The 17,553-nt window shown below is 29.8% G+C and overlaps 1 protein-coding gene across 2 annotated transcripts; it reads right to left on the reverse strand.

Annotated features, from left to right (window-relative positions):
- Positions 1-1,211: 1,211 nt before the first annotated feature.
- LOC132952119 (zinc finger protein 235-like) lies at positions 1,212-17,196 on the reverse strand. 2 transcript variants are annotated; one of them, XM_061024280.1, is made up of 6 exons: positions 16,827-17,196; positions 16,475-16,668; positions 14,772-14,857; positions 14,372-14,500; positions 11,880-11,966; positions 1,212-3,881 (listed from the first exon to the last, which is right to left on the reverse strand). In XM_061024280.1, exons 3-6 carry the CDS (start codon positions 14,816-14,818, stop codon positions 2,435-2,437), a joined length of 1,710 nt encoding a protein of 569 aa, XP_060880263.1. In that variant the 5' UTR covers positions 14,819-14,857; positions 16,475-16,668; positions 16,827-17,196; the 3' UTR covers positions 1,212-2,434. The 2 variants fall into 2 exon arrangements, with proteins under 2 accessions (XP_060880263.1, XP_060880264.1); XM_061024281.1 differs by lacking the exons at positions 16,475-16,668; positions 16,827-17,196 and adding an exon at positions 16,124-16,416.
- Positions 17,197-17,553: the final 357 nt, after the last annotated feature.

Below are 17,553 nucleotides of genomic sequence, written 5' to 3' on the forward strand. Positions count from 1 at the left end.
CTAGGTACCTAGTCTTACAACTCACAATATAGGTTAATGGACAATTTTGAATGTTTTAATAATCAAAGAAGTTTTTCGGGATTAACATAATGTTACTTATTAGCAAGCCCGGATTAAGGATTAATTGGGCCCCGGGACCTAACCATACACTTGGGCCCCCTTTCAACTTACACTTCAAAATAATTGTATCATTACGACTTTATATTATTGTATAATTTTTACTATACACAAAATATAGTATATAAAGAGTGTATCTTATGGCATTGCACGCGGTTTTTTTTAACAATTATGGATCGATATTCGATGATATGGAATTTCGTTAAAACAAAAAAAGACGTGTTTCTTTATTTTTGACTGGCAATTTTTTTATAAAATTTTTAAACACGCAGTTGTACCAATAATAAAATTGACTTTATTTGATGGATCCTGGCAAAGCTTACTTTCTGAACATATTGACAGTCAAATGATCAATTTTGGTTCGCTAGGTTAACTATGGTCCTCTAAAGTTTAGTATAATATGCATCAATACTTTTAACTGAAATACCTAATTTACAAGAGCTAAATAATTTTTTCTTATTACTTTTCTTATAACTACCATTTTATATACTTATATAGTTAAATCAGTAATCTAAAATGCTCAAAAAACAAAAAAAAAACAAAATTGTTTGCAAACATAGTTTATTAGGTATTTATAGTAATTTTTCGTGATATAAAATTGAGAACAATTTTATTTTATAATAATTAATAATAATTTACCTACCTACCTACCTACAATATTTTTTTTTTTAAACTCGGACGCGTTAAAAAATATATTTTGGGGATAAAGATGGGCTCCCAAAATCAATGGGCCCCGGGACCGTGCCCCCCCTTAATCCGCGGTCCATCCGAATTGCATGCCAAAAAAAAAAATATAAATTGAATGTCCAAATTGCTTGCAGTCTTTTGGAGGGGTATGTCCGAATAAAATGACTAAATAACTTACTTTTCCACTGGATGAACGGGATTTTGTTACATTACAATACAATATATAAAATATTGTAGAAGGTGACACCGTGAATAATAAATATTAAATAAAACTATTTTTCTTCTTCATCAACAACAAAGGCCATTAGTTAATTAAAACTATTGTAGTTTAGGGTAATAAAGTGAGTGTATTTTACATATTTACATAGTATTTCAAATAAATAGTATTATTTTAAAATTTGGTGTTTTTTTTGATATTTCAGGCACACAATTTTACAATTTAAAATTTAAATATACAATATATATAATAATAGTTCATAATAATAAAATATGTCAATATGGAAAATATATATTAATAATACTAATACCGGAAACATATTTTTTTGAATAATAAAATTGTAATAGCATTTTATAAAACAGTAAATATTAAAGGGGAATAGTTTAACATTATTCAGGGGCCTTACAATGAAAAATTACGTTACAATATAATAATAATAATATTAATAATAATAAATTAAAAAAACAATAATAATAATAGTAGGTAATAATATTATAATAAATTATAAATTATAAAAGCTTATAAATTACGTGTGTGAAGTTGCCCCCCCCCCCCCATATCGGGCAAATCGATCGGGACCAATTGTAAGTTAAAGATATTCATTTGTAAGTATTTGTAAGTTGGTTTTCAGAGTTTGTAAGTTAAACCCTTATCCGTTGGTGTATTTCTCAAAATCCGCTCTAAGTGATAACTTTATAATAATTATATGATACTTCACCCATTCTCCTGAAAATCTGATTTTTCGACTGTAGTACCATACACTACCACGGGAAAACTAATTTTTATCTACATAATATCAAAGAAAATTGTTGAATAACATAAATCAAAACAATTCATTAATGAAACTATAATATGTCAAAACAATTAATTAAACTAAGCTGTTAATACATTAATAATATTTAAAAATAATTGTGTTCGTTTTTTTATGAATATTTTTTTTTAACAAATATAGATTTTTTATCCGACTTATCAAATGTACATTTCTTTATTAAAAAGATTTTCTTAATGAATAGATTTTTTTGTCAAGTATAGATTTTTTAACTACCGTAGATTGAACGTAGATTTATAAAGTCAATTTTAAAATGCTTATTGCGATGAAATTAAGAAGTACTAAATTCAATAAACTAAATTAAATAGATTTTTTAATGTATATTTATACTTAATAATAAATTGATACTTTAAAATATTAAAGAATGACTAAAAAAAATTAACTAATTATCAATAAATACTTTAGAATAGATATAATTTTAAAGACATTTTTTTATAATATGTCGTGTCCTAAGGTTTATGAATGTTCTGCACAGGAAAACACTGGATTACAGATCACATGTATACGGCTTTTTATCGATATGTTATCTTATATGAATTTTCCGCATTGGTTTTAAAGTAATTGTTTTTGAACAGATGTTACATTTAGGAGGCCTTTTTATTGGTATGTATCATTGTATGCCTTTTTAAAATTTTAGCAAGATAAAACCCTTTACCACAGATATCACATTTAAATTGCTTTTCTCTAGTATGAATTGATATAATATGAGTTTTAAGACTACATTTTACACCAAACGTTTTAGAACAAATGTCACATTTATAAGGCTTATCATCTGTATGTATTGATTTATGATATTTCAAATGGTGTCTTTGAGTAAACCTTCTATCACAGATATCACATTTATACGGCTTATCGCCAGTATGTGTTCTCATATGGAGAACCATATTTGGTTTACTATGAAATGTTTTTGAACAGATGTTGCATTTAAAAGGCTTTTCTCCGGTGTGTGTCTTTGTATGAACATTTAATCTTGACAAAAAAGAAAATCTACTATCACAGATATCACATTTATACGGCTTATCACCAGTATGTGATCTCATATGGCTAATAATACCTGATTTAGAAGAAAATGCTTTTGACCATATGTCACATTTGAAAGGCTTTTCTCCGGTATGTATCATTGTATGAGTTCTTAAATGTTCTCCACGATAAAATAATTTTGAACAGTAATGACATTTAAAACGTTTTTCTCCAGTATGTGTTCTCATATGGATTTTCATACTCGATTTTTTAGTCAATTCTATAGAACAGATTTTGCATTTAAAAGGTTTCTTATTTGTATGCTTCCATGAATGATCTTTCAGTGATGATGCATGAGAAAACCGTTTATCACAGATATCACATTTAAAAGGTTTTTCACCAGTATGTGTTCTCATATGATTATGAGCACTTTTAGCTTCAGTAAACCTTCTGTCACAGATATCACATTTGTACGGTTTTTCTCCAGTATGTGTCCTTGTATGTGCACTTAAATTTGGTTTCGTAGTAAATACTTTTTTACAGAAATCACATTTGAAAGGCTTTTCTCCGGTATGTATCCTTGTATGACTTCTTAAACTTGCTGAAGAAGATAATGCTTTATCACAGATATCACATTTATATACTTTTTTTTTAGAATGTGTTCTCTTATGGATATTTAAATTTTTTTTATCACTAAATGTTTTATTACAGACGGTACATATAAAAGGGTTTTCTCCGATATGAAGCAGTAAGTGTTTCGTCAAATATGATTTCATATTATATGATTTCTTACAAATGTCACAAGCGAATGTCTCTTTGTTTTTACTGGTATGAATCTTCATATGACTTGTCAAAAGTTTTTTTGAAATAAACGATAAATTGCAGATGTTGCATTTTTGATGATTATCCCGTAGGTTAGATCTATTGTCCGAACTCATAGGAGTGATGAGCTTCGATGAATGGCTTTCGTTAAAAACGGTTCCTTCAAATTCACAGCCATCAATATTATCTTTTTCCACTTTAATTTCGGTATCAATTGTCGTGACTTCTTCTTCAGCTTGACAGATGGTTCTAAAAAATAAAATTATTAAAACAATTATTACGTAAATTAAATAAAGGGCAATAATTTGTGACAACTTGAGTCATATCGCTCATGACCCGAGAGTCATGTGGTAGAGTTAGGTCACCCACCATGAACCGAGACCCAAAAATGTTGAAGCGTCGTGGATTTTTATATGGTCGAGAATGAAGAGTCATAGTGGATGCTGGATAGTGGAATTCAACCCACATTAGATATCGGCACCCACGACACACCATGGCCCGATCGGTAATCCTCAATTATAATTTATAAGTATGCCTAATACATATTATTTTATGTTCGATATATTATAAAATTCGATGTTGTAGTAATAATAATACATTAAGATTTAATAACAGATACACATATATAAATTATATATTTATATATACGTTGAGTACTTTGCTTCACATAAGGTAACCTTGATCCCTATTAATAATATCACACACGTTAATATAAACAGAACGACACCTAAGAACTGATACGAGCCATATGTGAAGAGGAGACGTTACAAATGTAACACATTATTTACATAATTTTATATTTAAGTATTTAATTCACAAAACACAGTCGCGAAGATAACGCACACTAATGTCCTCCCGTCCACCTCAAACTTATCAATATTTCAAGCACCAGTCCTTCACCTAATCTGTAGAAAGACACACCCGGGTAGAGTTGCACATTCCAGGTAAGCGGAAACCCTCCACTCCCGAACCTATCGGACGGTATTTATATCAGTCAATAATGCAATAGTCAGAGTATTCAGGCATTTCACGGATCAATATATCTGTCGCAGTTCATTGGGGAAATACTTAACGAACTTACTGCCTTTGCAGATGAGCAAAACATCTCGCTATCACATATGTCCTGGATCAATCTCTCTCGGAAAACAAAACCATCGGCAATGGATCAACTAACGTATACCATTACCAGCTGCCAAAACGAACGTTCCCGACGTTCTCTGGCATCGTTACTGAGCGGCAAGGCTTGGACGATCTGTAAAATTCCATTACGTCACATGCCTCGGATCTTCCAGACGTGGAAAGATTTGAGTTTCTAAAAACATCTCTCGTCGGTGAAGCGAAGACAGTCATAGACCATCTCTCGTTAACGTCCGCTAATTACCACAGTGCATGGGAAATACTGCGAGCTCAATCCGGGAACAAGAGAGACTTGGCAAGAACACACCGCAGCGTTAGACGAGCTGAACCTCACGACTCGTCTCAGTGGAGCTGAGTTTTAGTTCATATATTTGAGCAACATCTTGACTATGAACTTCGAGCTCGTTGGGAGTTGATCCTCGGAGATAAACACCAACCGCAGCTGACCGAATTTATCAAATTTTTGGGTAGTCGCGTGCGGGCAGCCACAGCGTGAGCGGGAGACTACTCTTCGGTTGGTCACGGTGTAGCTGACTTATTAAGAGTCAAATCTAAACCATCACCGTAAAAATATTCTCGTCAAACAGCGTCATCCAAAGGTATCGTAGCAGCTGCCAAATCCACGTCGAGCACAACCACTAGCTGCCCACAATGTAAACCAGCCCAATCAGTGCGAATTCTTCGAAAACCAAAGTCCAAACGAACGGTTCCAAACGGCGAAGAAGCTTCAGTTATGCATCAATTGTTTGGGATCTAGGCATACGTCAGCGGCATGTCCATCAAGGTATACATATCAATCATGTAAGAAACAGCATCACTACTGCACTTCCCGGATGATACAACCACGAGTGACTATGTTCCGTCAGTAGCTACGATGTTCACTGCTACCCAAAGATTTCAGTCGATCTTACTTTCAATATTACTTGTTAGATACATTATCTGCGACCACTATTGGATACTGGGTCCCAGGTCAGTTTCATTACGAAGCAGTGTGCCGATCGCCTCTCAGTTTCCCGGCGTCGTTGCACCACAAAAATATAGATAAGATCCCATTCCCGAGCAGGTGCAAACAATGTGTCAGCGGTATCAAAGTGAAATTCAATACATACAACATTCGAAGATTTCTCGTCAACTAACCCCACGGATGGAGAAGCTCAATACGAACTCCGCGTCTTCTCAGACAACTCCGAAAACACTCGAGTCTTCTGCACGAACGCATCGGTTTACCCACTTGCTAATTGACGATGTTCACCGTCAGCACAAGCGCCCGGTAGCTACAACGCTGCAGTCCATCATCCAGCAACAATATTGGATCGTAGCCAGTCGTCAAGTTATAAAATCTCGTCTACGTCACTGTATTGCCTGTTCCCAAACTTGTCATCGAAAAAGTCCAGCCCGTATTGTGAAATTTGCCTAAATTCCGGTTGCAGCAAGTGAAGCCAATCATGGCAGTCGGAGTCGATTACGCTTGACCAATCATGTTAAAACCATCGACCACACACAGCACTGGACCATGCCAAGCATACATAATAAACATCTTCGTCTGCATAGCCACAAAGGCGCCACATCTTGAACTTATCTCACTATTGTGAAAATTATTTATTAAAACCAAAATTATTCCAATATGCATAATTACTTTTGTGTAATTAACACTTTTCGGTTTGTAGCTTTTTGGATACAATGCGCATCTAAGAAAAAAATATGAATGATAATGTACTTTAGCAGTACTTGGATATATTACATGGCATATATTTTGATTTCACTTGGTATATACATATAGTATTTAATACAATTATAATTTATAATTTTTAATTGTATATAAAGTATATCATGTAATATCTAAATAATTTCATATCAGAAATAATTTTTTAAATAAAATCATGTCACTAATGCACACTGTTGCCAATTGGCTAAAAACCCTTAAATAGGGATAAAAGGTATAATACAATTAAAATAGATTTTTTTAGTCATTTTTCCCTAATTCAGCGTTAAATTCTTATAATGAAATATTTTTTTTTAAATACCATGCAGTGTAACGGATAACATTCACTCCTGATCCTATCAGACGGTATTTAAGCCAATAGCGCAGTAGTCAGAGTACTCCGTCATTGCACTGATCAGTATACCTGTCGTAGTTCATGGTGCAATAGTCTGAGTATTCTGGTATTGTACCGACTGTCATACTGTTCGGTAGGTTCTATTTCCCCGTCGCGGTCGTGCGCACTTTTACTATCGTATCCCTATCAAAGTAAACTCAGTGTCTATTTACTCTGTTGTTGTCAAATAAATAATTCGTCAGTGTGACAAAAAACCCAGTGTATATTTTTGCTAAGCTATAATTATTAGTGCAATAATTCTATTACGCTACAAGTATATTAATATGCAATAATTTAAAAAGTAGGTTACATAATAAAAGAAAAATTAATATCTAAAATTAAATACCAAATTTTTCTTTGCTCAAACTTTAATTGTACGTTTTGGTCAACATTTTATTTCTATTTTAATTAATAATTAACTCATATGAGTTCATGTGAGAATCCATGTTCAGTTTAAATACTCAGAACAAATGGACATATTAATGGCACAATTGTAATTATTATGAATAATTAAATAATTTTTATTACAGTTTATAGATCTGACATTTCTGAGTAGGTACACAAAATTGTTTGGAATTTTTTTGTTGAAAATGTGTGTTTTTGCATGCTTCATTTGATGGTACTTAAAAAAAATTCCTCAGACTTAATATGTAAGTTATAGTCAAAAAACTTCAAAATGCTCGATTTTTGAAAATCGTGTTTTGAGTTTAAAATATTATGAATTGGAATTTATTTTTATTAAATGTGGATATTTTTATGCTCAACGTGTAGGTGAAATCTGAATTTACCTACCTTACTTCCTTTTTAGTTATTGTTAATAAACCACGTAAACCCTACAGTTAATTTCATTGTGGTTTTTTTTTTACAATAACATAAACAGTAAGTAAGAAAGGTGAATTCTGGTGAATTCACATTGTGCATAAAAATACTAACATTTCCAGAAAATCTTTTAGGAAGTAAACTACATTTGTTCCTAAAGTTTTGATACGTATACCACTACATTTAAAGAATCAGCCATCTTAGCTCTCCCGGTGGATAATTCCTGCATGAAATGCCGTCAAAATATGACTAAAAAATGATTTAATCAAACATAGGAAGTGACTACATCAAGCCTATAATGATATATTTTGTAGTACCAAGAGAAATCACTATAATGCAAAATCGCCAACTGTAATTCTTGCTACCTATGAAATGATCGTTACCTCTTTGAGCACCTGTTACGTACCCACGTATTAAGTAGTCATATATTAACTATGTACAGCGCGCCGCACGTTTCTAATAATATTTGACACTATAACTAATAAGGCAATTAGTATAGTATAACATGCGGAGGTCGTTGCAAAAGCGTAGAGAAAACAATTAAACTATAGAAGGTGCCGTCACATACGTATCTTTCCTGGAAAGCCAACACCCATACGCAGGATACGAGTCGACCAGCATACCAAATACGAGACCCGAACTCTGTCTCATGACCGAGCTTAGCCACTACTACAACCACCCACTCCAAAGGTCACAATCATATATATAGAAGCCCAGGACAAGAGCTCTTCAGACGGTTAGGGACATTCAGAGTCAGGTCGTAACACCACTCACAGTTTATATTCTATCTTAAAGAGTCGTAACACCACTCTTTTACACCATATATTATAACATTGTATTTTTGTACTACGTTAATAAACATTCATCATACCTAGTACATCACGTATTCTATCTCTGCGTTGATGTATATATCGACGTCGGTTGGGACGTAACACACCAATAAATAAGTTTCGTTGAGTAACCTGTATATCTTAAATCGTGCTGGCATTGAAACTAGTTTATAGGTCTGTGCGTGCTGGCGAAAATCATTTAATTATTTTATAATGTTATATTAAAAAAAGATTACAATATTTAGAATAAATAATAGAACCAAGACTTGTATTTTTAAATGAAATATTGAAACTAATGCAGTAATAGGTACAAACATTTATGTTTATAATATTATATTTATTTTTAAGGGGTTATATAACGACAACCACTACTACAATCTCGGAGGGAACTGATAAGGCTTCAATAACAAATTATAGTCGACAATATAGTTGTTTTATATGTCTATGGCATGAAGATTAGAATAAGGAGAGGAATAAGCTGTGACAACATTTTATTTACATTTATAGCAAAAAACTAAAAAAAATGGAAACTAAATATGACCGTAAACAGCTCAAAACAAGTCGAAATATTTTGAAATTTTTATCATGTACCTATAGAAAATGCTAATAAAAACATTCAGTGAAAATATCATGTATCTACGGTAATTTGTTTAGAGTCACACCAAACCCCAAATTACATTTTGTCAAGATCGATTTTGCGTAAAAATTCCCGTTTTTCCTTAAATTATTTTTGTTTTTTCCAGCACTATTGCAAATACTGTGAATCTAGAATGAAATAACTAGATTCCTTTTCCAATCGAACAGGACACTGAAGTTGAAAATCGAAGCATTATTTAAACTACTTATCGTATACACACAAAAAAAATTTAATAAATTTAAAAAAATAAAATACACGTCATTGTAAAATCAATACATTCATCACTCTGCTCAGAATCTAAAATGTAAGCTATATAATATATCAGAAAGTGTTTATAAATTATATAAAAGAAAATTTTTTTAAAAATATTAATTAGGTATAAAAAAGTTATTTCATTACTAAGTTCCTTCTGTTACACCCTGCAGTATATTATTATAAATAGCATGCTACTAGATATTTAATACAACTACCTAGTTGCATGCCACATTTAGTTAGGAATCTAATTAATTTTTTTTTATTGTTGATTTACGTTTTTATGGTTATAAACAAAGCGTTACGAAAATTAGTTAGGTAAAAAAGTTGTACCCATACCCAAAACATATCTATGTTAAAAAAAACGGCAAAGTGCGAGTCGGACTCACGCACTAAGGGTTCCGTACCATCATCTATAAACATGTTGGCAACACTGCTTATATTATATATTCTAGGATTTTTAGTATTTGTTGTTATAGCGACAACATAAACATAATCTGTGAAAATTTCAATTTTCTAACTTTCATGGTTTATGAGATACAGCCAGGTGACCGACGGACGGACAGCCTTAGTATAATAGGGTCCCGTCTTACCGTACAGAACTCTAAAAATTAAATGTTTATGCACCCAACCAAATGTGTGTCAATAAATTCACTTTAGCTACCGGGTATTTTTTTAAAATGTTTGCAATATGTATTTCTACAAGTTAAGAACCATAATGGCGAAAAAAATTGCGGGAACCATTATTTTGGAAGGTATACGTTAAAAGCACAACATTCTACTTTACTACAGCGCCTAAGACGATTTCTTTTTCGTATTTTAATCAGCGGTGAAATCAGCGGTATATTTCTGTTTTACCAGACACCTTTTTTTTCGATTGTTTTATTTTAACGTATGTAGTTATAAGCATGCTGGAAACAGTTGTAAAGTCAGATATTGGCGGCCGTAACTCGTAAGAGTTTTGAAGTTTCAGCTATTTGATGTCCGAGACCTCCTTAAGGTGATTTTTCATAACAAGCCGATTTGATTAAATTGCCCGAGAGAGCGCAGAGATCGAGTGACCACGCTTGGTGTATATGAAAATACTATAAATTTAAATTAGCTAAACCTACAACTTTAAAACTAAGTCTGACTAGATAGTACTGATTACGATAGATAAGATAGATACGTAAATAAATAATATTTCGATTAAATTTTGATTTCGCCAACATTTTTAAAATATAAATATAAACATTTCCTAAAAAATTCCAAAAATGTAAATGTTTGGCAATTTAAACTCAAAAACACGATCATTAAAAAATCAAATATTTAAGTTTTTTGACCATAACTACCAAATTAAGTTTGAATGGCATCAAATAAGGCATGCAAAATCATTCATATTGTAAAAAAAGTTCCGGAAAATCTATAATATCCTAGACAGTAAAGTACAGTGTTGTGCCCAAGCGCATAAACGTAAAATCGCGAAACTTTAGAAGGACATTACTTCCATAATAAAGATTTCCGAAATTTTATTTTATACCAGTTCGATTATCTAGTATGTAATATAAAATATTGGTTAGAACTTAAAATTACTACTTAGACGAGTATACTCATACAATTAAAAAATGCTTAGGCCTAAGCTAGGTATTGCTTATAGATTATGCCTAATCTAGATATTGCATAAAATATTTACATCAAAATAAATAATATCCTTTTAATAGACAATTTTACCTTTAGTAGAGAATGCTTAAAATATAACTCTGTTTATATGAATATAATTTTTTTATATAAATTTATGTCTATAAGTCATAAACCCTAACTGGCACAAATGATTTACACACAACTAACTGTAAGGTTATAATCAATACGCATTGTATAAGATCGGTAAGTTAAGTTACTACATGGCTCTTTTCTAAAATACTTGACAAAATGCTTTACAAGATATAAATGTGATTTAAGTAAGTACACATTATATTACGAACAAATCGTTTTATTGTATTTTTCGAGGTTTTTGATGTTTAAGTTCATATTGAAACATATTTATAGCATAATTTTCTTTTTAGGTCATTTTTAACCTATATCTAGTAATATCACATTAAAAATTAAGAAATAATACATAAATACATATACTATACTAAAGTTAAAACAACATAAGGTAATATGGTTTATAAATAAAATGATTCACAATTAATTTACATAATTTCCGAAGAATAACATATTTTTTTTTATAATTTTTATATTTCATGCATTTTTCAACATTTTAGTGCATATATATTTTTGCATATTTAAGATTTTTTAGCACTTGGTTGATTTTTAATGCATATAAATCTAGTTTTTATGAATTGTACTTATTTACAAAAATATTATATAACTTTATTAATGTATGTTATACTTATAAATTATAAAATTATGATTAGTAAATTGTTAAATATTTTTTGTTAATACCTAAACATGAAATTTCATATTACCTATACAATAATATAAATACGATTCTTACCCGATTTGTAATAATTGAAGACCATTATTATGGTGAATTTCATCAATAGATTCCTGTTTAATAACTGTATTAAATACTTGATCACACCTAAAAGAAATTGCAATAAATGTAATCATTTATTATTTGGTAGGTAACTACTGTTTCAATTAGATACAATGTACATAATCAATGATAATACATAAGTTAGGTAATTTGCTGATTCTCCCGAAAAATATTACTGGCAACATTGCTCATACATTTAACAGAAAACATATTAGAAGGTCTTTATTTGTATTAATAATATCCTACATCTTAAGAGGATGTCAGCGCGCTATTTGTTTTCTCTCTCTGACCCACGGGCAACATAGGATATTTTATATTAACAATAATAATTATAATCATAATAATTTCTAAAATTATTGTGAAATTACCTCTTATAAAATTTAAAGGTTAGATTATTATCTAGAGCATCTTCTAGACTTTTTATTATATTTTAACTTTAAAGCAAGTTATGAGTATTTATTTAAAATTGTTTTAAATCTTAAAATACTCATAACTTGTTTTACAATTAAAATATAATAAAACGCAACGACTTGCCCTCGGAAACATTTTCACAATAGAATTTTATTGTAGGTATTTTTACTCTAGGATCACCATTGAGTGATTTATACTCAGACTGAGTAAGCGCGTTTCGTCTATATCATACATGTGTAAGACGGAGACAACACATGCGGGTGTGACGTAAGTGGTTTCGGAGAATAGCTTGATCGAATATCGTGACACGAGATTTATATTGATAAAGAAAAGATAAATTTGAATACATGTTTTATGTTTAGAAAGTAGTAAACGAATCTATAGTAATTTTATTTTTAGAAATTTAATTTCAAAAAACCATATTGGCATCATTAGATAATTGTTTGCAAATAATATTTCTAACAATTCACAACATTCTTTTGATATTTGGAACCCTACTAGTAAGTATTGCAATGACTGAATGCAGCTTAACCACGCTTCGCAGGTATAATTATTATTGCTTAGCTTGCAAATCAATTTTAATAATGCTTTTACCTATGGTCTCTAGATTAAAAACATGGTTGCAGTTACGGATGGGTCAAGATTAACTAGTAGAGCTGGCGCTTATTTAATGCTTATAGAAAATAAAATATATCATTTGAAAATATAACTAATCAATCAGCATCAATGAAAAAGAGGTATTGTAGACAAATTTTAGTGTGGGGTACATATTTTTTTCTCACTTTGTAGTCTGAGGCTCGTTAAAAGTAGAATTTTCAGATCAAAAAGGATACTGCCCTCCTCCCACACCACATAGAAGACAAATCAAATCCACCATCTGTGAGACAGGTAGTAATATATTTTAATTTAATCATACTAATTTATTAATTTATGTGGTACATGGTATACTTTTGGTATTTTCAGGTTATTACAGGAAGACCAGTCAAATAAAAAAATATTTGTTCTAATTAATATTAAAAAAAAAAAAAATGGTTATATATAATTTATACAACTATGCACTACACGAATAATTAAAAATTTTTTATTTTTATTTTTGAATACTGAAAATAAGAAATTTAAAATTTGATTTAATTTTTTTTTTGAAAATGTTAAAATAGCATATTTGGAAATCTGATTTTTAGAGCACTTGATTGTAAAAACATTAATATAACTCAAGTGGTTTATTTTTATAATTTTTAAAATGTTAATTTTTTTGTGATAAGACTTATTAATTTGAAATGTAATAACTTATTAAAAAATATTTACATATTAACAAATATCTACCTATTTAAAAACAGTTAAACATTTTGATTTTAAAATGTTCTTTACAACTGGATAAACTGTTTACTTGTAGAAAAATAATGAGAAATCAAAAATTGTAAAAAATAAACTACCTACATAACTTAAATAAATGTTTTTACAATCTAAATTTTTTTAAAATCCAGATTTACAAATTGCTTATTTTGAATTTTGAAACAATTTTTTTATCAGTATTAAATGTTTTTATTTTTAGCATTAAAAATATTAAATAAAAATGTTATACTACATGTGTAGCGCAAGAGCGTCTAAAACATATTGATTAAACCTAAAGTTTTTTTTCATTTGTGAGGTCTTCCTGAATAGTACAGCCTGTATATATAATATATATATATTATAAGCCCTAACTGACATAATTGAATTTATTTACACACAACAAACTGTAAGGTTATAATTTTTAACAGTTAGTATTTTTAATCACCATCACTCAAAATAACACAAGACCCGTTATATGGCATAAACATGCTTAATGGAGTCTAATATTTTCATAACTGGGCAGCAAAAAATTTGTCAGTTTTTATGAATAGTACTTGTTTACAAAAAAAAAGTATACCTAAAACTATATAAATGTAGGTACCTATGTTATAATACAATTATCATTAGTAAATTGTTAAATATTTTTGTTCATAGGCTAAATATAAAAGTATTACACTATAATGTGAATACTAAAATACCATTCATACTTGATTTTTAATAGTTGATGATCATTTCTATGGTCTATTGTATAAATAAACTCCTGTTTAATAACTGTAACTTTATCATCACATCTGATAAGTGGAATCGTTAACAGTCTATTTAATAAATAATCATACCTAAAAGAAATAATAATTTATTATTAGGTAGGTAACTACTGTTTAAATTGGATACAATGAACATAATATACGATAATACATATGTTATAAAAACAACTAGGTATACCCTGTTCCAAATAAGAAGCACCCTGATTTAAATTACAAAACCAGTTTGCTTGTGGCTGCCTGGGAACTTCTTATTTGGAACAGTGTATAGTTCAAAAAAATAAATTTTTTTCAAAATGTAGGATAAAATTCATATTTTTCGTAATGTTATACTATATATGCTCACTTGGAATTTATTGTAGAATCGTTAACTGTTGTTCTAGACGCTTCCATACTGTGTTTTTATATTTTTCTTAATGCGGTTTTCGAATACTGTGAACATGAACCATTATAATTATGTACTTTTCACTTAAAATAGGTCATTTAGTGGTGGGAGGGATTGCAGGCTGTATATTTAGTACAAGTGTATAACGTCTTGTTTGGTCTGCAAACATTTCGGCACCAACAATTAAAATATTGAAATGAAGTCCCCGTGTTACACTTGATTTAACAAAACTTATGTGGAATTACAATAAAAATTTTTCAATAAATTAAAATGTGTGTACTAGTGGTCTATTCTCCAAAAACCAAATGCTCAAAAAACGCTTTCAACTTATAAGTGGTGTGTGGAAAATTGTAACACAAGTGAATAAAAATTTAAAAAATATTAATTTTAATCAGGTATTATTTATTAGCAAAAGCAAATTGAAGATCAATAAAAAACACAAAAATGTATACTTTTTTTATCATGTTTTTATAATATTATAATAAAATAATATGAAGATGTATGTCTTTTTGACAGAGTTATAACTAAAGACCGGATTTATATTCTCTTAAAATACCTTAAATATGATGCTAATATTCTCGAAAAAACCTTAAAATATTCTCATTATATTCTCTTAAAAATTTAAAAAATATGCTAAAATATGCAAAATATACAAAAATAGTCAAAAATAATCAATAAACATCATTATATTTACTTTAATATGCATTTAAAAATTTTTTTTTTTCAATTTTATATTAATAGTGAGTTAATTATTAGGTATTTAAAGTTGCGTATTCTAATGGAATATTATTGCACTTTAGTAAGAGTTGGAAATGATAAAATAATATTAAAATTAAAAATAAATACAAATTTTTTCTCACAATTTACTAAATATTCCAAAATATGCTAAATGAGTTAAATATTCTCTAACCCATAAAATATTCTCAAATATGCAAAAAAAACTTTTTTCTACGCATTCAGAATTGAACAAATCATCCACATTTTTTACTCTCATAAGACTGCATAGACCCAGTAACGATATGTAAAAACATATAAATCCGGTCTTTAGTTATAACTTATAATAATGTACATATTATGTGCATTGTGCAGGACAGTGATTAGTTATATGAGATTGTAGTGTATACTATCAGTATGTAGATAAAATGGATAATTATACCAAACTAAGTTCTAATTTTTTTTTTACACAGAAAACATTCAGTTAAGTATACAATTTTTATTTACACGCAATAATACACCGTTGAAAAGAGATAAATTTTTCACAATTTATTTGAAGTTCCAAGGTACTGCTTTACTGGTGACAACTTATTACTTACCTACTGCTTTCAGTTTTCACACTGTATATTGTTTAAACTTTTAGTTGATTTATAGTTAATATTATTAAAAGACGTATAAAGTAGGTATTAACAAATAATTAATAACATTTCGTCACGGTCTTACTAAAATGCTAAAAATTAAAAATTATTTTAGCCAGACGCCCAGAGTTAGCGTTAGCGTTATAACAACTGTTTAAGGTTAGATTCATAAAAACATAATATTATTGACAAGGTAGTAATCCTAGTCCGTGCGGCTAGGTTCTTTATCAAGGCCCTCTAGAACAAACCTACCCAAGGGAATTTTGTTCCACAAATTGTTTTGTAGAACAATTATTACAAGCCCATACTCACTTTTAACTTTACAGCACCAGTATATTATATACTATGGACGCAGAATAGATTAAATTTGGTCTCACGCCTCCCCTAGATAATTATTATCTGCATTATACCTTAAACGTTTTCGATTTGACAAAATAGTGAGCACTGAAATTCCACTAAACCACGACTGGCATTACGCGACTACGCGATTGTCGTACTATAGTTTTCTATAAATCGAATAAGAAAAAAACATTATTACCAGATATTATAAAATATAATAAATATAATTATAATGATAATAATAAGATATTTTCAATTTTGTAGGAAATTAGATGATAATTCAGAAAAACGGTTCATATTCATAATATGCACCCATTGTACTCACAAAATTGGAGGTGCAGAAAGTGCGCAATGAGTGCACACGAGTATTGACAGTGCATTAAAAAATCGAATACAAAACACTGCACCATTTCACTGAATATTGGTCAAATAGAATACGTTTTTGCTCTCAGTGCAAAAGGTGCGTTAAATTTAACTCGTATGTATCTCACGATCTTCAATATTCGAGTTCGTCTAGAATTTATTCAAGTTAATAGAACAAGGTTCATGGTTCTAGAGCACCGCGGATGTAGTGGTCAGTTCCAAGACAGAATACATGAAATACGCGTATGTTTAATTTTTATGGTAAAAGTTTACAACCTCCAGTCGTGTTCCTCCACAGAACTAAACCACAGAATAAAAACTATAAAACTATAAACTATAGATTGCTAACTAGTGATATCAGCCGCCAAAAAAACGCCATGTTGATTGCGGGCTACGTTATCACCTGATTAAACCAAATTTATAATTGTATTATATATATGTCGCAGTTATCTATTATCACGGTTAAGATAATATATCCTTAACCGTGTCTATAATATAATATACTATCTAGCGAACTCTCACCGTGAATTGAAGCACCGTGGTCGGGGGGCAATTGCATGGTATTTCATATGACAAATAAGATTAATTACGATTTATTTTGTATTGTATTTTATTACTTCTAAACCTGTAGTTTAAAAAACAAAAAAAATATTTTATTAAAGTCTTTTTACATTTACTATTTTATTTTA

The sequence above is a fragment of the Metopolophium dirhodum genome, chromosome 9 (genome assembly GCF_019925205.1).
Source record: "Metopolophium dirhodum isolate CAU chromosome 9, ASM1992520v1, whole genome shotgun sequence".
Lineage (NCBI taxonomy): Eukaryota > Metazoa > Arthropoda > Insecta > Hemiptera > Aphididae > Metopolophium > Metopolophium dirhodum.